Source organism: Barbus barbus (assembly GCF_936440315.1).
Source record: "Barbus barbus genome assembly, chromosome: 48".
In the NCBI taxonomy this organism is placed as follows: Eukaryota; Metazoa; Chordata; class Actinopteri; order Cypriniformes; family Cyprinidae; genus Barbus; species Barbus barbus.
The window spans coordinates 13,129,886-13,152,403 of NC_136726.1; the positions used below are offsets into that span (position 1 = coordinate 13,129,886).

Consider the following 22,518-nt stretch of genomic DNA (forward strand, 5'->3'; position numbering starts at 1 on the left):
GTTTTCCACAAGCAGCTCCTAATTCTGTTCAAATGCAACAATTGTTTTAAAACTCTGACGTCATGAGCTTGTTGGCCTGATGCTGCTGCTGTAAGATAAGATGTGCATGACTAAGAGGTAACAGGATACTCTACTTGATTAAATTAGCCAGCAGCGCACGGCTCTAATTGAGTTGAGTGCAGATACACAACAACAATTTGTTCACATTGTCTAAAAAGGTATACATATTGCATATACAGTGAGTCCACCATCGTAAAAATTCCATGTAGCTATTTAGACCATTGGACAAAGATGTAAACAGCACTTTACGAGAAATGTAGAAATGCTTCTATTTATTGTCCGTAGCACCACGGACCAATCTCATTATTCGTTCGCTTTACTGTGCCAGAGCAAATAATTGGCACAGACACCATCATACACAAGTTTATTGCTTTCTTTCAATGCAGTGTACCTTAATCCAAATAGCTCTTATATTTCAACATATTTGAAAGTCTCTCTCTCACTGTTTTGCACATATCTCAGGGCTGGATCGTCTCTCTGCACACTAACAGCCGTCATTATACATTCTAGCCAGTTGAGAGCTGCTAGAAAAGCTTCACATTGCAGAACAAAATGACCAGATGCCCAAAGCCATTTCCACAAGCAGAACTCAGCAAGAGCATCTGTAACCATGACAGACAGAGCTGTGAATGGCTTTGGACAATATTCTCAAATGCTCAATCAATCCTGCTATTACTTGTGGAAAAGCATAGGGTGACTTTTGGATATAATTCCTGGATATATTCTTCCATATGCAATCTTAATATTGTAGTCTTAATATTTAATATCTAATCATCATTAGACACTGCATGTTTACATGTTGCCCTGATTGACCAATATATGACTGACCATGAACTTTATGTATTAATAAGATTTTTTTTATTGCATTGATCAAATATGTAATTTTTGTTTACACAAACAACCACATACTCCATAGAAATTGAAAACAATAACATGCATATTCCTGTGCTGTCAAATAAATCTTGTTATCTGACCTTCTCCCCTTTCATTACACAGTTTTCGAAGTAGACTAATTACAGCGATATGGGTCAGACCGGCCTTATTCCCCTCACAGCAATTATATTAAGCGCATATTTCAGATGAATGACATGCCTCAGAAGTTATTGAGAGTGCTCAGCTAAATGTTTCCAATATGTTTGTAATTACTGCTGCCTTTTCCAAAGAGTAACAGTGAATCACATGTAATTGTTGATTTCTTATGCTGAAAACACAATGGTCACTGAAATATGCTTTCCTTGCTGAAACATAAGGCTGTGAATACACAATTCTTCTGCCACATAATCAAGTTTATTAAACTAATGTTGAACTGTTTGTAGTTGCCATTGTAGAAACTTGCTGTCTTAATATAATATACAATAGCAGAGTCATACACAAATCATCCAGTCATAATTTACTTTATTTATTGGAACTAACTAAAATAAGAAATGTTTCTTGAGCACCAAATCATATTAAAATGATTTCTGAAGGTTCATGTGACACTGAAGACTGGAGTAATGATGCTTTAAATGACTTTAAACTTTTGAACAGTAACATAAGAGAGAGAGACAAAAAGAAGAAAAACAGAGGCGAAAAAGAGCCTTTCAAAACCAAATATTCATATCTGTCTTCCCAGAACATTATTGCCAGACTATAACAGCCAAATATTATTTTATTTATTTATTATTTTTCTGAGTTTAGGACATGAATCCCTTGAAAGTATGAAGGCTACAGGGCTAATGTCCCAGCCACCGTCATTAAACATTATTGTGACCTGAGGCAGGGTAACCCAAGGCTACAGAACGGAGAAACAGAAGGTATGTGTCCTGACCATCTAAACTCTCCATCTGCACACATTCGCCTTCCCCTCCATCACACTCTGTGCAGCTTATGGAAAAGGACAGCTTGCTGGCAAAGTGAGGAAATATATTTTATTCAATTTCTCTGAGAGTTTTTTGCAGCCCTCCAGGGATGGTGACACAGAGAGCAAGCGAGGCTGGATTCGATGACCTGGCTCAGCCTGAAGCCAGAGCCGGTCCTGAGGAGAGTGAGGCAGAACGTGATCCGCCGTCCAGGTCGGCCATCTGTCTGACCACAAGAGAGGCAGGAAATAGGCCACCGTTGAACACATCAATCAGAGGAGACGGATGTAGAGGGGAATAAGACATTCTAAAGTTTAGGATCAAACCCATTTATTGGGCTTCACTCACTAATAATTGCACATGAATACATGTGGGGATGGCAATTGTAGAGAATTTAATGATTTTGGTTTCTTTTAGTACTTTTAAGAAACAAGTATTTGAAGAAAAAAATGCAATTTCATTGCTAAATGATGATTTTTTTTTATTAAAATGTGGGATAAATGCAATAAAATAATTGGTCTAATGACAAAATGTCATCACATCTCACAGTTAGCTGTAAGAGGTTTAATTCACAAAAAAGAAGAAAAAAGACTCATAAGTGTTATTAGTTCAGGAGTCAGTATGTTTTTTATTCACAAAAAAGAACCAGCTCGTAAGAGTCAGTCTTTCAGGACTCAGACTATACAGTTTGTGCTGTATGTTTTTGATTCACGTAAAAAGAACCAGCTCTCAAGAGGCATTCATTCAGAAGTTGAACTACACCAGTTACAATGTATGTTTCTAATTCACTAAAAGAAGCAGCTCAGGAGGCAGTCTTTCAGGTGTCAGAATATGCATTTGTGCTGCATGTTTTTGATTCACTAAAAACAACAGGTTCATAAGAGTTATTTGTTCGGGAATCAGACTACACAATTTGCTTTCTATGTTTTTGATTCACCAAACAGAAAACGTTCATAAGAGGCATTTGTTGAGGAGTCAAGACTACACAGTTTGTGCTGTATGTTTCTGATTCCCAAAAAAGAACCAGCTCAAAAGAAGCATTCATTCGTAAGTCGAAATACACTGATTCACTAAAAAGAACCAGCTCTTAGTCATTCTTCCAGGAATCAGACTGTGCTGTATGTTTTGATTCACCAAAACAACAAGCTCATAAGAGTCATTTGTTCAGGACTCAGACTACACAGTTTGTGCTGTATGTTTTTAATTCAATAAATAGAACAGGCTCATAAGAGTCATTTGTTCGAGAGACGAACTACACCAGTTGAGCTACATGTTTTTGATTCTCTAAAACAAACTGGCTCATTAGAGTCATTGTTCGGGAATCGGACTACACTGGCCATGCTATATGTTTTATGGTATAGATTCAGTACTGGTGCTGTGGTGCAGCCGAACAAATAGAGCTGAAAACCCTGTCAAAGTATTTTAGCAGTAGAGTCATTCGTTCAGGAGTCAGACTACACACTTTGTGCTGTAGGTTTTTGATTCACTAAAAAGAACAGGCTAATTCAAGTAATTTGTTTGAGAGTCTTACACCAGTTTTGAATCAGTTATAGATTCAGTAGTGGTGCTGTGGCATAGCTGACTAAATAGAGCCAGAAACCCTGTCAGAGTATTATAGCAGTATTTTCAAACTCAAAGTATTTTAGCACAGCATTCCGTCCCCATCAGTGCAAACAAGCATGTGGAAGATCAAAGTTTCACTAAATGTCTTCTACAAATATAATGGACGGAAGACTGGAATTAACATACATGGACACCAATGAGGCAGTGAAAATAGTTAACGACAAATGTACTGACATCCTGCTCTTTTAATTAACTGAATAGAAAAAAAAAACCTCTCTAAACGTCAAGCCTAATCAGATCACATAAAATGGTTGACAGAGCATAGGTGCTATATTCACAACAGTGGAAATGACCAAGCTGCTGAGTGAACCTCTCACTGGTGATGAATGCCGTTTTGGCTGCTCTTCTCATTATGAGCTGTTATGTAAGCATCTGCTGGGTTAAAATGTCCTGCTGGCGCCATGGCGCCATGGCGACAGAAGATGAGACATCTAAGTTGACAGTTCCTGTTGCCGTCTTTAAGGCACATTAAAGAGCCCACTGAAGCTACACGACACAAATTAATAGATCAGTCAAAGGTCCTGAATGTCTTGGAAACTTGGAAAAATAATCAATGAATTTTTTATTATCTGCCGTGGGATGCATTACACCCAAGTGCATGCTAAGTACCCTACTTGAGAGGCGCGTACCATTACACAGCAACAAAGTCAGTTTCAATTGGCATGTTATTATGAATATCCCATCTCCACCAATCTGAAGTGCTTCAGATGTTAGAAGTGCTCGATGCCTCCAAGTTGCCACTGATGTAACCGTAACGCAATGGTTTCTGACTTCACAGAGACACGTCTGAGCATCTGAATCATACATGTACACCAGAGTAAGCCTAACTCGGTGACAAACATCTAAAACAGAACAAGGCATCACAATCCAAACAGCCCCATTCTTTCAGATATGATGATTTACAGTCATAGTTTGACAAAACAAGACCACAAATACTATATAAAGACTTAAAATGAGAAATTCTGAAAATGAGAAATTCTAATTGAGAAATATATTATTTTTCAATTATTATTATTTTGAATTACTGTCCCTGGATCAGTAGGGTATACCTATAATAAAGTAGCAGTGGCTGGGACAGATTTTAAGTATCAATTCTGCTTAAAAAGATGCGCTCTAATCCTGTTTAAATGAAATAAGCCTTCTCCCGAGCAGGTTTAAGCTTACAGACCTGTTGCTATGACACCAACTCCGGAATGAGCTTCGAAGAACCAAACGATCCAAGACCAAGCAAAATCATTAAAAATTCAATTCAACTAACTGAGTTAGCGACGTATGAAGAACAGACACCTGGAGTAGGGTTTATTGTAGGTGGTGTGTTTTTTTCAAACATAATAGAGCTTTAACCTTTTAGTGCCACTCATTTTCCACATTCATCTGTTTTGAATAAACCCACTGGACATTTTACTTTGAAAGAGTTGTGAAACTTGCAAGAATCAACTATTTAATTCTGCAGAAATGTTGCCACAGGCACTTTTTCCATTGAGCCTGTGTTGGACAAATTTGCTAACCATCTCTAGAGCACAAACTTGCTAGCCAATTCAAGATAATAAAGTAACAGCCAATATGTAAAAACAGCATCAGGTGGGCCAAAACACCAAACATGTTCATGCTTTATAGAATATCATTGCAGAAATTTAACACTGTCTGTGACAAGCGCTAGTTTATAGTATCAGGTACATTAGCCTCTCTAACTGGAGTGTGCTAACAGCCTTTCAAAGTCAAGCTGAAAGCTCCCAAACAGCACACAGCTGGGAGTTCATGCAACCCTGCAGAGTGTGAAATGGAGGCAGGTCTCACAATTATCAGTTCTTATGGGTAATTGAAACAGTGTGAGTCATTTGAGTCCCTGACGCCATCTACTTCATGCTAGCTTGGCACGTTAGCTACAAGCAAACTGCCGCTAGGTTAACACTATGTAAATGTATGTATATGAAATGTTCTCTCGTCCCAGAGGTTTTACACTTATGGAATACAGCCTATAGTTCTTGAAGCTGAAATGACTTTAAAACTTTTTGTTGGTAATAATTTGGTGAGCCTGCTGGTAAATGCAGGCCATGACGTGCACCACACAGAGCTAAATGATCATCTATCACAAGATTTCCTCACCAATTCACAGAGCTTGTGAATAATCATAATAACTAACAGGACTTTAAGACACTGTAGGGAAGCTTTGCTATTCTGAATGGATTCCACATCTCAACGTGGACAATTATTCTTTCATTGGCAAAAAGAAAATAGCATTTCTTTGGGCGATTTTCAATACGCCTTGCTATTAATCCATGACACTGAGCAGTGAATTATTCAAACGAATTTCAGTATTTCCACAATCACTTTCTCATTAAAGCAGAGTGCTAAAGGAATGAATGTTATGCAGAATTGTAGTTGTCAAATGCTCAGGGTTATTTCATTGGAAACCTTATAATGTAAGACTAAATGAAGTTCATAAGAGAATGTCTTTGTGTACCACAAAGCAAATAACACTGGGATTTTTTGAAAGTCACTCAAAAACTCAAAGTCACCAGAAAGTCATAAAGTTAATCATAATAATAATAATTATTATTTTTTAATTATAATAATACTTATTAATAACACCAACAATACTAAAAATATTTAAATAAACCTTGAAATAAACAAGATTCTAAAAATATAATATAAAGTAAAATGAAGAAGAAATATTTCAGCATGGGTGCCCACCAATAAAAACTTTGTAAAATGTAGGGAGTGCTCTGCACTGAAAGTTTATCAAATTCATTTCATTGCATTCACATCCCTGTCCCTGAATCACATATTTGTGTCGGAGGCAATCACACATCTTGTTTTGCAGTCCTCTGTCCTTGACACCAGTATTTTAAAAGGCAACAAAAGCCCTTTTTCTTTCCTCTGCATTTTGTTAGACTTCCTGTCATGCTGATAACATTCACAGACTCGTATTAAAACTGTACAAAATTAAAGGACAAACAACAAAAAGATGCATGAAGAAACTGAGGTCTTTCAGTTGTTTTGAAATCAAGCTGGTAAATGCATGGTCTTTTGTTTGCATGGAGGCCCGTGGGCTGTGCTAGAAACAACATTAGCAGGTGACCTAGAAGTCAGCAGGATGCTCCATGCCACTGAATGTTTATGTGCATACGAGCGCATGGGCGGCCCCGGGCGGCCATGTTAATCGCCAGAACACCATTAGCAGCAGGATACATGGCAGTGAATGTCCCTCAGGTGATATAATGCATTATTTTGTGTGGGCTCCAAATTTCAAATCTGTGTCTGAACCATTAACAGGCTTTGTATAAAGGCAAGAGGGTGTTTTTGTCTCTACGGAACAGCACTTTTGTTGATTTCCTTGCAAAATGAATTACTTTGGCCTCATAAATCAAATGTTACAGCTCATTGCTTGTAATTTCTACATGCAAAACCCAATCCTGGAGAAAAGATGATAATTACGGCCTCATCCAGCCACTTGTGCAAAACAAAACGGCACTAAAATCACAGTCAAGATCCTCTAGAAATCACTTCTCTGCAAATAAGGAAGCAGAAAAGACAAAGTGCATTCAAAGTCCAACAAATGCTAAAATAAACCACAAAGAGAAATATACTAAAGCGATAGAAATTATTTTTCTAAAATAGTCTAACAGACTCTATAAGATTAAATGAGAATGGAACAAAATTATTAGGACTGTAAATTGAATGTTTAACTAAATCAATTACATAATTTGCTTAATCAAAATATTCATAGATAGATAATTTCCAGTATTACTTATTCTGTAATATTGAGCTTTATGTCTGATTCGAGCATATATATCAGTATTTGATATCACACATATCAATACTGGCACAATAATTTGTTTTAGTTTTAGTACCTACAATTTTTCCTCACTATTGTGTCCCATGATTACTTGGAATCATGGAGTGAGTTGATTTTTTTCAAGTGTGACTGAAATAATACATCAATTACACGCTCTCCCTCTCTGTCATGTCAGTACATTAACAGGTGGCCTAATGCGCAGAGTGAGCTATCAGCTGACAGCCCAGCACAGGTCCCTATTACACACACTAAAAAAAGTCAAAACTCCACCATCTGTGACTCTGTTGAGCAACTTATTTATTTAAATAAAAACATGTTACATAAATTCCAGATCAGAGAGCAAAATGTGACAGAAAAATAATTCCTAGAGGCCATGTTTACAAAGTGTCTGCCAAATACTGGCTTATAATAAATTATCCGGTCACAATATGACACATACAACTGACCAGAACTCATATCCGTGTCATTTACATCACTTTTATTGTGGCTTTGTCCCCACCACTTTATGAAATAGCTTGCTAGTTAATATGGAGGAACATCTCTATTTGTTGAGTTTAGTCCATGACAATTTATATTTAGATTCATACATTTATCCACCGACCTACAAAAACCAAAAAGATGAATTTATCAAACTGAATAAGTCACAAGTCCTCCACAATTCAATGCAGGATGTGGTTTGATAGTTGGGTTCAAATTAAGTTCATAAAACACATAGTTCCCACTCCCAATCTGACTGAGACACATCTGAAGCTGTGAAATAGCCATACACAAACATGACATGAGGAAACATCTATTTTTGTGTTTGCAAACCGCATGCCACTTCAGCTTTTCCGAATGCATCAAGACAGTCATACAAGCATTGTTGCAAACACAATGGCTCTCCAGCTTCAGCCCCATGATAACAAGAGACAGTTCCACTGATCTGTTTTCTGCTTCTGTTCAGGAGGCATTGTTGTCCTGATGCTCACAACTTGAGCACAATTGTCAGGATGCTGAGCGGCACATATGTGATTAGAGTTTTAAGATGCAGCTCCTGCTGTGGGCGATATACTCTTGCACTCTCTAACCAGTGCAAAGGTTAATAAAGTCACAGAGAAACATTTGAATTCAGTTCCTCAGGTGTGCCTGCTGGGCGAGCAGCGGCCCGGTCTCCATGAAACCCTCATGAGTCAGTGTGTGAGATGTCCAGATGACAGAGAGTCGCCACAGTTTGTTTTCTGCTCTATGACGAATCTAAAGGCTCTTTCGTGGTTTTAGGTTCATCTACTAGCATTGCAAATGTTTGCTCTTTTTATTAAGTAGCTACTATAATAATATCCAAAAGCATACACCAAAATGACACGTTAAACGTTAAAGTTTTAAACAACTCAATCATTTTTATTAAATATAATATATAATACTGTTTCAAATAATATTCATACAAAAATTTTTATCTTGTAGTATTCTAAAAACATTGCTATTAAAAATGCAGTGAATAACTAGCTCTACTAACAGGCTGCAGAACCAAAAATTATAGCCTTCATATTTTTAATGGAAGGAAATGGACAGTTTTATATTCCATTTTTTAATTGTATTTATGGCTTTTGCAGCATAGGCCAGTAGAGAACAACAGTGGGAGAGCGAGGAACTTCTCAAACCCCAGATATGACAGCCGCCGCTGTGCTACAGCTATTTTAAGGTGCTGTTTTGAAGTTAATTAAACAGAATATTAATGAAAGGTTAATGAATATGAACAGAATATACTGAAACAATCTGAGTGTAAAATTATATTTTACTTATATTAGAAAAGGTTGTTGGGAGAAACTCTATCTATCTTCATTGCTAATGCTAATATCGTAATATCTTTTTAAAAAAGCACAAGATAGTTCAGCTAAATCTATTTATTCATGCAACACTCTGGAATACTTGATGCTGATGGCCAATTGGTTTGTCAAATATTATTGCACAATGATACTAAGCAGTATATATATGACTATTTTCCTATATTTATCATTTAGCTAGAGTAGTTTCATTTGACTTTTTTGCTGCCAAATAATAGCCAGAGCAGTCTCAAGAGACTTAACATGCGCTACAGGTTCTGTGGAATATTTACTGAATATCACTCATTCAAACAAGGACATCTCAACCGCACACAGTATTCTGGTCTCGCTCGGTTAGTCAAGGGCAACTGACTCTGTTTTTAACCCTGGGTCATTGGCTCAGTGAGTGTATCCTGCATCGCTATTCAGGAGCAGCACCAGACGACTGTTTACATGGCTAACGGCACACAACTACGAACATACTGGCCAAAGTGCCATCTAATGTGTGAATGAATCACTCAACTAAGGCGATTCTTTCGAATGAATCAATCTGAATCAAACAGAAATCACAAGACTAAATCAGACAAGTCACCTCATTATTATGTGTATGTATATTGGTATCTGTTGTCAGATTTCAGTAGAATCAATCATAAAACAAAATACAAATCATGCTGTCATTCATCCCAACTGCCTCCGTCATTACGTGTTTGACTGGTCGGTGGAATAAAGCTAAAATCGTTTCAATTTCTGAGGATTACCGAAGCTCAAGCTTGATTAAGGGCTGCTCTCTGGACGACAGACATCTGTGAGATGGGCTGACAAATCAGTGCAGCCAGATGCACCCTAAGTGGAGCCCACTGACAGAGGGGAAGAAAGTGTTTATCAGGAGCTGAACTCATGATGACACATGCAAACAGGAGCAATAAAAAACAGTTCTGAATCCACTGAAAAAATATCAAATTTCTCCCACACATGGGGATTAACCCTAATCCTGACCCCAAACATGATTTAAGGGCATTTTACATGCTCAGTTTGTGATATTGCCTCCTCTCGTGTACAGTCGTTTTCCTGTTGAGCAAACACAGCGAAGGCTGCTTCAGCTCCAAATATGTTCCATGTGGAAAATACTGTAAATATTAAGTGAGAGCTAATAAAATGATAAAAAATAATGAAATACAGTGGTATATATTTCTCCTTAAAATATTTTTTGATCAATACTGGATATTTAATTGTGCATGTTTATTTTCTTTATTTTGTACATTTAGATTACATTTGCCATCATTTAACAAGTTCATCTTTAGCATATGAAACAATTTATTGTTTATAATAACATAATATCAGCTGTATCACTGTGGCTAAAAGCCTCTGATGAATGAATAAATGTAAAATCTAATCCACCATAGCATGAAAATTAGTGCTGGGAAATGATTAATCGTGATTAATCACATCCAAAATAATAATATTGTTTATATATGTGTGTGTACTGTGTCTGACAAAAAGCCAACCACCTCCTCCACATGGCGTCGGCTGGAAACGAGGACCCTTGGGTACTCGGCTAACGGTGGCTCTGGTCTCAGTGACAGGTGATGCGACACATCGGCTGAGTATCTTTGGTCGCATCAATGGCAGCAGCAAATCAATTATCACCCGATCAAGCTAGGGCGTCCCCCCTAGGCGACGCGCGTCATCTTCGCCCGAATGGCGTGGGAAATGGATTAGGGCTACCTGTTCAAAGACGGGACAGGCCAAAGAAGATTCCACCGAATCCGACTAGCCACACTTAACATCGGCACCCTCACCGGCCGTAGCCGTGAATTGGCTGACACTCTCAAGACCAGACGCATCGACATTGCATGTATCCAGGAGACCAAATGGAAAGGGAGTAAGGCAAGGGATATTGGAGAAGGGTACAAGCTTATCTATCACGGTGTCAAGTCAAGTCAAAATGGAGTTGCCGTGGCCGTCTGCCAGCAACTACGAGACAGCGTATCTGAAGTCGACAACATCTCTGATCGCCTAATCTCAGTCAAGATTGTTTCTGGCCCAACCATCCTCATGCTACACCCCTCAAGTAGGCTGCACTGATCAGGAGAAGGACGAGTTCTGGGAGAGCCTTGGCACGCACCTTCAGATGGTTACCCCAGAAGAGCATGTCCTGGTCGGAGGAGACCTTAATGGCCATGTTGGTAAAGAGCGCAAAGGATACGAACAAGTTCATGGAGGCCAGGGACTAGTCACACGTAACGACGAGGGAAGTCGCATTCTGGATTGCGCCGAAGCCCGTGATCTCATCGTTGTTAACACCTTCTTCAGGAAGAGACCTTGCCACCTGGCCACCTACAACAGTGGCGGCCACAAAACCCAGATCGACTACTGGATGATTCGACGGCGTGACCTGAAGCTGGCACTCGATTCCAAGGTGATTCCATCAGATACCATCGGCCCAAATGAGAGTGACCAGCCCTGAGCACCTTAAGTGGTGGAGGCTACCCGAACATAAGCAACAACTCGAAGTGGCCCTTCAATCACTTAACATCAACCTCGACCAGCCAGTCGACATGTTCTGGGACGATATCATATGCCTCATACAGGCCGCTGCCTCTGACATTCTCGGCTTAACAAAGCCAGGGCAGCGATACATTGATAAGCAAGTCTGGTGGTGGGGTGAGGAGGTCCAGACTGCAATTAAGGCCAAGAAGCTGGCATATAAGCTATGGCATTGCATAAGCCTGGACGCCCACCGCCAAAACTACCGGACACTCAAGTCGGCTGCGAAACGGGTAGTGGCTACGGCGAAAGCTGAGTACTACCATGATCTGTACGAGCAATTAGGCACACCCGAAGGGGAGAAAATCATCTACCGCATCGCAAACTCGCGGCACAAATCGACCCATGCCATTGGTCAAGTGAAGCACATCAAGAGTGTTGAGGGGCTAGTATTACACGACCCTCCTGCCATACTCGCCCGTTGGAATGAGTATTTCACCACCATCTCAAATGAGGAATTCCCACATCCACCGATTCACAGCCCTGACCCCATCTGTGGACCTGTACCTCTAGTCACTACCGCCGAAGTCATGAAGGCTGTGAAGAGAATGAAGAATGGCAAAGCTACTGGGCTAGATGACATCCCAGTTGATGTCTGGAAGTTGATGGGGCATCGTGGAGCAGTGATCCTGGTTGCCGTGTTCAATAAGACCATCGTAGAGAACAGGGTACCGCAGGCCTGGACGGCCAGCACCACGGTGCCGATTTGGAAAGGCAAGGGCGACGTCTCTGAATGTAAAAACTACCGCCCAATCCGACTCCTGAGTCACACCATGAAGATCTTTGAACGCGTCCTGGACAGCCGCCTACGTGGCATTATCAACATCAGCCCCAATCAATGCAGCTTTGTCAAGGGACACGGAACCACGGACGCTATCCACGCTGTCCGCCTGCTGCTGGAAAAGCACCGGGAAAAGAACAAGCCCATCCACATGGCCTTCCTGGACCTAGAGAAGGCTTTCGATCGTGTACCACACGAACTTATCTGGGACTCCCTCCGATCCCACTCTGTCCCCGAGGCCTATATTAACTGGGTCCAAATACTCTATCAAAACGTTACGAGTGTTGTCCGCTGCCCTGCTGGGATGTCACCACCGTTCGCCATCAACGTTGGAGTACACCAAGGATCGGCCCTTTCGCCACTGCTCTTCATCACTTGTATGGACGCGGCGACTGTAGATCTGCAGGCACCACATCCCTGGACACTACTTTACGCGGACGATATATTCCTTGCTGATAGTGAGCGGCAAAACCTCCAAGAGCACACACAACGGTGGAAAGACCGCCTGGACCAGAATGGCCTACGGCTTAACATCAGTAAGACGGAGTACATGGAAAGTGCCCCCCGCCAGACTAGTGATACCATCAGTATCGACGGTATAGATCTGAAGAAGGCCACCCAATTCAGGTACCTCGGCTCCACCCTTTCGGCCGATGGCGACAGCCTCCTAGATGTCAGGTCCCGAGTCAACGCTGCCTGGTTGAAATGGTGCCAAGTCACCGGCATCCTCTGCGATAAAAGTATGCACAAACATCTCAAGGCAAAGATCTATAAGACAGTCGTCCGTCCAGTCTCCTTATATGGAGCGGAGTGTTGGCCTGCGACCAACAGGCACGAACAGGCCCTTCATGTAATGGAGATGCGGATGCTTAGGTGGACGCTAGGGCTGACCAGATGGGACCGAGTAACAAATGAAGACGTAAGAAAGACCATGGGAGTAGCACCGATTATGGAGAAGATGAGGGAAGCGCGACTCCGATGGTATGGCCATGTAGTCAGGAGTGGGAAAGAGTCAATAGCGAAGAGGGCCCTGTGTCTCAACGTGGAAGGAAAGCGACCCCGTGGAAGACCAAAGAAGCGATGGATGGATCGGATAAAGGAAGACATGAAACATGACAATGTCGCCCCCGAGGATGCCCTCGATCGGATGAAATGGAGAGCAATCTGCCGAAAAGCGGACCCCGCATTACGACGGGATAAACGCTAGGAGAGAGAGAGAGAGAGACTGTGTCTGTGTATATTTATTATGTATATATAAAGACACACACATAGAGTATATATTTTGAAAATATTTAAATATATTTACATGTATATATTTATATTCATATAATTTATATTATATATAAATATATTTAATATATAATCATAACATTTTCCTTAAATATATACATGCATGTATGTGTATTTTTATACATAATAAATATACACAGTACACACACATATATTATGTACACAAACACTTTTATTTTGGATGTGATTAATTGCGATTAATCATTGCCCAGCACCAATGAAAATAATGATTGACTTAACGTTAAAGAAAAAAAATGTTGGGTGGGATTTGGTTTAATTCATCGTTGTTTCACCGGAAGATCGAGTTATGACATTTTGATAAAAAAATTACAAGGTCAAAACATAAAAAAAAATAGACAAATGGAACGGATGAATTGTTCACAATAATATCATGGAGGGTACGTTTACATGACAATGATGTACTAAAAATGAAAAAGTTTTTCCTTTGCGCTATTTAAAATTTTTGCGTACAGATGACATTGTTGTCAAAACGATCCCAGTTCACACAGATCTGCGAAAACAAATAAAAATGCGTTAGAATTTTGCACTCCAATAATCCTATTTACAACTTTGAATTTTTTAAAGATTTATTTTTGACAATTTTATTATGTGTGACGAGTCGGCTGCCTCCCCCCTGTCCATCATCACCACCCCGTCCCGTATTCGCCGCCCTTCACCAGGCTCCCGACAGGAGTGGGTGTGTGAGAGAGGAGGGGCGCTGAAACAGCCAGGGCTGGCGGCGTGTGATGAGGCGCACCTGACGTGAATAGAGCCTCATCACCGCCGCCGTTTAAACGCCGAGCGCGCCTCTCCTCGAGAGACCGGTCTCTTCCCCGTGCATGCACGCTGGTGTCCTCGTGGGTCCAGGAAAGGGAGCGTAGAGGGAACTACCTGCCGCCGCCAGAGACGCGAGCGGCCGGACCCGCAGTCCGGCCGACACTGCACCCGCGATACGGCCGTCGGGCAAGGACGCCGGGCCGTGGAATCCCGTCGAGCACCCGGGGATGAAGGAGATGGACGAAGCCGCCACAGAAGCCGCCGTCACCCGCGCCCCGGGACCTCCAGACGGGAGCGCGTGCGGCCGCCGGACTCCGCCCCTTACCTGGACCCTTCCCTCCTGAACACTGCCCTCCTTCACGAGCCCCGCAGCACAACGAGGACACCAGATCCCTGTTTATTTTGGACACTTTTCCCCCTTTGGACACTTTATTGTAAATATTGTTTAATAAAAACCTCTCCGAGGCTTGACGCCACGCCCACGGTGTCTGTCGTTGGCTCCTCCCGCCACAGTGGTGGAGAATGCGGGCAGGCGGAGCCTAGACAGCGCAGTTGGGCAACATCTGATGACGTCATCCCCTCTCGCTCGCAAGAAGCCGTAGAGCCCGTACGGGGACGGAGGAAGGACGGGGACAGCCTCCCAGCCACCAATGGGGTAAGTGACATTCTGTCTATTTGTCATCATTACCCCGTGGTTGGTTGAGGCTGTCAACTAAAACCCGCTTTCTCTGTCCCGGCTCCGGCGCGGTGCGAGAGGGAGCGTTGCCCGGAGAGGAATCCCTGCCCCGCCCACTCCGACCGCTGGAGCCTGGTTGAGGAAGGTAGCACTCCTGCGTGGGCGGCGACCCTCGGACGGGGATGTCGCTTGGGGGGGGGAATGTGACGAGTCGGCTGCCTCCCCCCTGTCCATCATCACCACCCCGTCCCGTATTCGCCGCCCTTCACCAGGCTCCCGACAGGAGTGGGTGTGTGAGAGAGGAGGGGCGCTGAAACAGCCAGGGCTGGCGGCGTGTGATGAGGCGCACCTGACGTGAATAGAGCCTCATCACCGCCGCCGTTTAAACGCCGAGCGCGCCTCTCCTCGAGAGACCGGTCTCTTCCCCGTGCATGCACGCTGGTGTCCTCGTGGGTCCAGGAAAGGGAGCGTAGAGGGAACTACCTGCCGCCGCCAGAGACGCGAGCGGCCGGACCCGCAGTCCGGCCGACACTGCACCCGCGATACGGCCGTCGGGCAAGGACGCCGGGCCGTGGAATCCCGTCGAGCACCCGGGGATGAAGGAGATGGACGAAGCCGCCACAGAAGCCGCCGCCACCCGCGCCCCGGGACCTCCAGACGGGAGCGCGTGCGGCCGCCGGACTCCGCCCCTTACCTGGACCCTTCCCTCCTGAACACTGCCCTCCTGCACAGCCCCGCAGCACGACGAGGACACCAGATCCCCGTTTATTTTGGACACTTTTCCCCCTTTGGACACTTTATTTTCCCTGTATTTTGTTTAATAAAAACCTCTCCGAGGCTTGACGCCACGCCCACTGTGTCTGTCGTTGGCTCCTCCCGCCACATATGATATAGGACAGATCAGAGCTGACAGGAAGCGAAGTGAGACAGAGATAGGGGGGGCGGGTTCGAGAAAGGTCTTCGAGTCAGGATTCGTACGGGATTTGTAGTGCAACGACAATGTATGTCGGTGCGCTGCCCACAAGGCTATCAGCGCTGACTGAAAAATCTATTTTTACAGGTTACATTGCAGTTACTGCTTATCATAAAAAAAGAAAAATGTTTCTTCATAGGAAGACTGCAGTAAATAAACTGCTGGTACGACTTAATTAAGTCTAGACTGAGCGTGCTTTGCCACCACTGAGACAACTCATTTAATTAGCAAAATCTGATGGGTGTCTAAGCAATTACCCACCTTTAATTAACTACAACACATTTAAAGAGCCAATCAAGACATTTTGAAAAAAAATTACAGACTGACGAAGCAACTTTCCAGTGTGCCCTGTGACCTCCATGATATAAAGTATCCTCCTCCCGCTCCACTCCTTCCCTCTGGCGTTTCTCCTTCATTTCCCATCAGCAAGTGAAGCGTGGTGTTAAAACAAGCCCTTGTGCATCCTATCCTATAATAAGAGAACCGTGGACAAAAACACCTTTGATAACGATAACGATCTCAGGTGGTATTTAACAGAGGCAGTACGACAGAACAACTTATGCCTGCGGGGTGCATGCACAAATACATCCAGCGCTAATTGTCAGGCAGGCGCACCATAATGAGACAGTCCAAAATAAATTAGCGGGGTAACACTTGGCTCCAAAGTGTGACTCATGAATTTATGAACTTATGAACAGGGCACGGAGAGAAGAAAAGATAATAGTACGAAGGCAGGATTTTTATAGCACTCAGGCACCCTGCTGATCTCCAGTGCAGAGCTGTGTGAAAATGGGAAGAGAACGGGTGAGTAATTCTCGCTCGGTACAGCGCTGCTGTTCTCTTTAGATGTACAGAAAACTCAGCAGCTGTTTGCACAGCAATCAACCATGAGCATGTACATACAAGACTCTACTGTACTCTCTATACACTGAATCCAGTTAGGGGACATGCTTTCTAAGGCTTCAAAGAGCATGGAAGCATGTATGAGCAGGTCCAGATGGAAACTGTGGACTTTTTCCACATTTTAAGCACTCACTTTAGGGAAAATCTGTGGAATAGATTTTTATGTGGTAAAAATGTGTTAAATTGATCTGTACTACACTTTAAAAACAATAAAAATGCATTATTTTATTGTCAAACAGTTTCCCCCAAATGTTCTCCTGGCATGCTATTGGTCATCCACACAGATAGCCCCTCCCAAAACTCACGCTATTGGTTGAGTCAATGCTGCTGTTGTCAGGCTTTTTGGGATCTTCAAACAAACAGAGCAATGTTGTCATAATGCCATAGCAAAGGCCAGCAAAGTGGAAGTTAGTTCATTTGGCGGCCATATTTGAAAGTCCTCCAGGCAGCTTTTTGGTTGTGGCTAGAAGGGATACAGCTCCGACCGGAAACGAACAATGAAATAAATTTTCCACCCATTAGATTGTGTTTTATTAACATCTACACCTACCCCAACCTTAAATCTACCCCTTACAATAATGAAAAATAGTAATTATTGTTGTACAGTGTGACAAAAATTACGCTGTATTGATGTGCGCATGCCCAGTAGCGCCATACGTATCCCTTCTAGCCTTAACCCAGCTTTTTCAAGCATGACCAACTCTATCTATTTAAATAGCGAAATACTGAAATCTCAAAAACCTGACACTCACATTTAAATAAAATAAAATTAACTGTCCCATATAACATTAAAAAGCATTTCAGGTTGAGCCCATGTACTAATGCAATTTCACGAGTTCACCCTTGCATCTAACCTGATAGCAAATAATAAGCATATTTTGGCGTGCTGTCCTGGGGGAGGGCTCCGAGCCCAGAATATGGCCCGAACCCAGAGAACTCCCCCTATCCCTAATATGGGATAAAAATAGATTAGGGGTGAGGAGTTGGGGTGGAGGAGAGATGTAGGAGGGATGCCGGAAAATTTTGTTTTATTGTGCTACTTAAGATGGTTAGCTAAAAGAGTGACACCTGCGCCAAATTAGTTGATTATCTGATCGTGCTCCTCCCGAACCTTGTTAATAAAACATAATTTCAAGCACACGATTCAGGAAACTGCCTGTTTCTGTTGCAACCAAAGCAGCAGTTGTAGTGACACATTGACTATACTAATTGCTGCTTGGCACTTTTATTTATAAATCGAGACTTATTCCACCATATTGCGATTTCAGCATACCCACATAAACTAATGTTTTTCCTTGATGCCTCACCAGACCTAATCACCAGTATAAAGACTTTGGTAATTAGGCCTGGAGATTTTTTGGATACTGACTGGCTTAATTAAAGATATCTGCAAATTAAGCTAGGATTAAAAAAATTTACTCAACAATGAAACTTCACTATTTACTCTTATAGGAGACAATTTAATTAATATCCATTTGGGTGATTCCAATACATTGGAGGTCCAATAGGCACATTTTACACTGTCAACCACTACTGAAATGCAGAAGAAGAATTAGAGCACATTACCACCATCTATTGGCCTGGAGTGTAAATTGCTGGATGCCACAGGAATGCAATGGCAAAACCTCAAAGAGTTTAGTCTTCAGAGTACTTTTTAAAATGATAAGCAAGCTACAGTGTACTTTTTAGCTGACACTCTTGGGTGCCTTATTAAAGTTACCATGAAATCAAAACTGACAATTTTTATTTATGGAATATTGCAAAGATTATAATTAATGATTTATTCGTGCACATTCATATGCAACACTCCAAATAATTCCTGATGGACAAAATCAAGTCCAACTACATTTGTTCTTGTTCGATGAGCTGTTTCAGTTGGATATATTTTACAATAGGGAAGAAAAGAGCAGACTGTTTTTTCTATGGAAGAAAATAACTTATAAGGGTCTGAAATGACATGAGGGTGAGATGGCAAAATTTTCATTTTGGGTGAACTATCCCTTTAAAGAAGGAAAGTTCTCCTAACTTAATTTCAAACCTAATTTTATATTAGATACTAATATATACTACAAAAACGTTCTGCAGACCTGTTTTTCTTGCTTTCTCCCTAAATCTCCAGCATCTTAAACTACGCATTTCAAATGGCACAACACCAGAACTCATTTCCCTGGCCATCACAAGCAAAGCACAGTAAACGTGGCATTTCCACAGTGACCTTCTACTAACCAAAGTTCACATTTGCTAATTGAAACTGGGTTACAGGAGAAGAATTGGCTTCAATTCTTTCTTTCTGTAAGACAGCACATCAACACTGTTGCTTGTGCTAACGCAAAACTGGAGGTCCAGTCTCAGTCAATGACAATGCAATCAGACAGTTCATATGGGCGTGAAAACCGGACTCTTCACTTTTAATGGATTTTGGAGAAATGAGACTCTCCGACAGCAGCCACTGACTCAGTTAACGTAAAACTGGAGGAGACTGCAAACAAATCTGAGGCGCCTTGATTATTTATTTCACTGAGACTTGTCTTTGGCTTGCGCTCTGAAAGTACAGAGGAGCAGTTTAAATGTGAATTGGGGTTTAGAATACATATATTAAATGTGTACTAGTTTCACTTCCCAAAGGCATTTCCAAACATTTTTGTCAGATGAACCTCTTTAACCTAAAACACTTACTTGAGATTTAAGTTAATTGCAAATGGTTCCATGACATGCAAATAGACAAATAAAATATTCTATCTTTAAGTGTTTTGTTTTGATTGTTTTTATTTTAAGATCATTTATGTATTTTAATTTTACATTTTTTAATTATTAGATTTTCTTCAACACACGAACCCGTTTGTGAAACCAGAGCAGTATAGTCTAAAATAATTTGACACAAATCTAAATAAAATATTTTTTTTTTTCCCCTTAATCACATTGTTTTTATTGGAATCACAAAATTAATTGTGGTTAATTTTAAATATCAATACTCATTACAGTTTACATTACAGTAATTACAGTTTCTGTTAATACGAAACGGCTGAAAAATTCCTCGTAATTTTCTCTCAGAAACTCAATACTTGTTTTTGAATATTATGTTGGGCAATAACATGATGAGTCTTCAAACTGAAATGCAAAAACAACAGAACATTCCTTCTGTCTTCCATTGGCTGGCCAAACAGATAGCACCGGCCCAAACTCATAATATTGGCTGAGCCAAAGCTGCTGTTGTCAGAGCATTCAGAAGGCTCAAACAAATATTTTAACAGCATTAAAAAGCCAGTGTTTACACTTTTTTACAGCACAAATAGCTGTGGTTTTCAATGTATGGTATTTTAAAATGAAATAAAATATTTTAAGACAAGCGAGGAAGGCATCATTATGTGGTATCTTTATTTTGAAACAGTATAAAATAGCATGATACACTCAATCACTTAAGTGCCTCATTGTGTAGGTGTACTGGGTATATTTTGATTGACATTTATGGCTTCGCTACGACTGCATTGAGCGAGAAGCAAGCTTTAAGACCTTGAGCTCGGCACAGGAGCTGTACTTATGGTACAGGCCAACATATCCCATAAATCCAGGCAAATGCTTCTCAACAAGATTAATGCATGCATTAACACTTTACAGAAATACAATTCCTCACACAAAGCCTGTTAGGGCATAAATGGGGGGTTATTTTAAAGACAGCACCCCTTATATCATTCCAAGGCCATATTTTTTAACAATACCGAATTAGATCGACATCAACAGTACACTAATGATGATTAATCATGTTTAAACTCTTGCAGGTTATCATCACTCCCAGCTGTCCTGTCTGAGTCCACCAAAGCAACATGATGGCACCAGCCGCGGGACTGATGTTTACGCGAGGACTTTGCCAAGTGCTAAATTTATGCCCCCTCTCTAGCAGCAGTAAACCTGAGTTTACACTGCACCAGCTGAATACAGAAATCTGCTGGGAGCTGAATACAGTCCAGATAGAGGTGCTATAACATTATGATCGGTCTCCAATTCATCTCTATGTATCTACATATAAAAAACAGAGGCATAAAAGAGGCTCATTAACATCAGCATCTGAAGTGCATAGCCCGTTTAAACCAGCATTGATCTTCATATCTGCTGCAAGTGGGACTGTGATATACAGCAACTGTAAAAAGAAAACATGCAGTTATTATAAATCATGTTGTCCTGTCAAAACATCGTTACCTTGGATGTGCTGGTTCACAACACTCTCCAGCCTGTCCAGTCTCTCTATAATCCTCAGCGTTTCTCCTCTGCTGTCATCGTCAAACTTTTTCTCGTGCGTCCTCCCAGCAACTTTGACGTTTCTGTTATTAGACACATAATTGGTGATCCATCCGACGTAGAGCAGACACAAAATATTGGTCATGCCGCTTAAAATCACGCACGTGGACACCAAAGTTTTGGTTCTCCTCGTGCATGCCATCGCAACATCCCCACGTGCGCAGCGCGCGCAGAAACAGCCACAAATCCTCTACGCGTTTGGCGGCGGTTCTGCTCTCATACAGCTGGGCGGAATGATCTTCCGTATAACATTTCGGTTCTCCGGCACATCTTATGTGACAGGGAGCTGCAGCTGTTCGGATCTGTGCGGCTCTCTCTCGCGCTTGTTTGACAGCGGGTTTACAGCTCGGCAGCACGCGCGCACGGCGTCAGAGCCAGTAGGACACGCGCTGCTGCTGACAGCCAATGAAGTTCAGCAGCAGTAATGGTTTAGGCCATCTGGTTTACATTGTATATCAAGTGGGGAATACCAATTAGTTTACTGTACGTTGGTCAAATTTAGAAATGTATTGATGTTATGCTAATATGTAATTGCTTAATCTGGCTAGGTCAGTGGCGCTCCAGGATTTCTTTTTGTTGGGGGTGCTAAGGGGGGGCTTAACAGTTCAGAGGGGGTGCTAAAAAAAACTAATTAAATTGAGAGACAGTAATGAACGCCTAAACTTTAGCTATCAGTTTTTTTATATACAGCAGCTTCGAAAAAAAAGGTTCTAGGTTCTTTCAGCCCACATGAAAAAATAGTACAGTAATTTATACTATAGTGTTTTTGAACCATAGCCAATAGAAAAGTAGGCTACTTGAATTAATCTGTTGTGGTAATTCTATTGTTGCTGTGGTAATATAACAACTATAGTAATATAAACTAATTACTTTACCCAATACTGTACTAAGTTTTCCACAACTAATTTTCATAGCAAATTTGCAATTAATTTTTCAGCATATTATGTAATAATTTGATTCAAATTCCAGTTGGTTTACAGACCTAAAGACTAAATGGTTATTTGATAATTATATGTTTGTATTAATCATTGTTTTCCCTGCTTTCCGACCTGCATTTTTAGATCCTAACAAGTCAGCTGAGAACCACTGTTTGACTCACACCCCATCTGCTCCAAACTACAGCAGTGATTATTTATAACTGTTGTACCAAACTCACAGG

The 22,518-nt window shown here is 41.5% G+C and overlaps 1 protein-coding gene across 1 annotated transcript in view; it reads right to left on the reverse strand.

Moving 5' to 3' along the window:
- Positions 1-21,713, reverse strand: part of LOC306866880 (polypeptide N-acetylgalactosaminyltransferase 18-like) — a 58,964-nt gene extending 37,251 nt beyond the window's left edge. The window contains exon 1 of the mRNA XM_079412298.1: positions 21,261-21,713. Coding sequence (XP_079268424.1) covers positions 21,261-21,501 — 241 coding nt within the window. The 5' untranslated portion in view covers positions 21,502-21,713. The remainder of the gene's footprint in view (positions 1-21,260) is intronic.
- Positions 21,714-22,518: the final 805 nt, after the last annotated feature.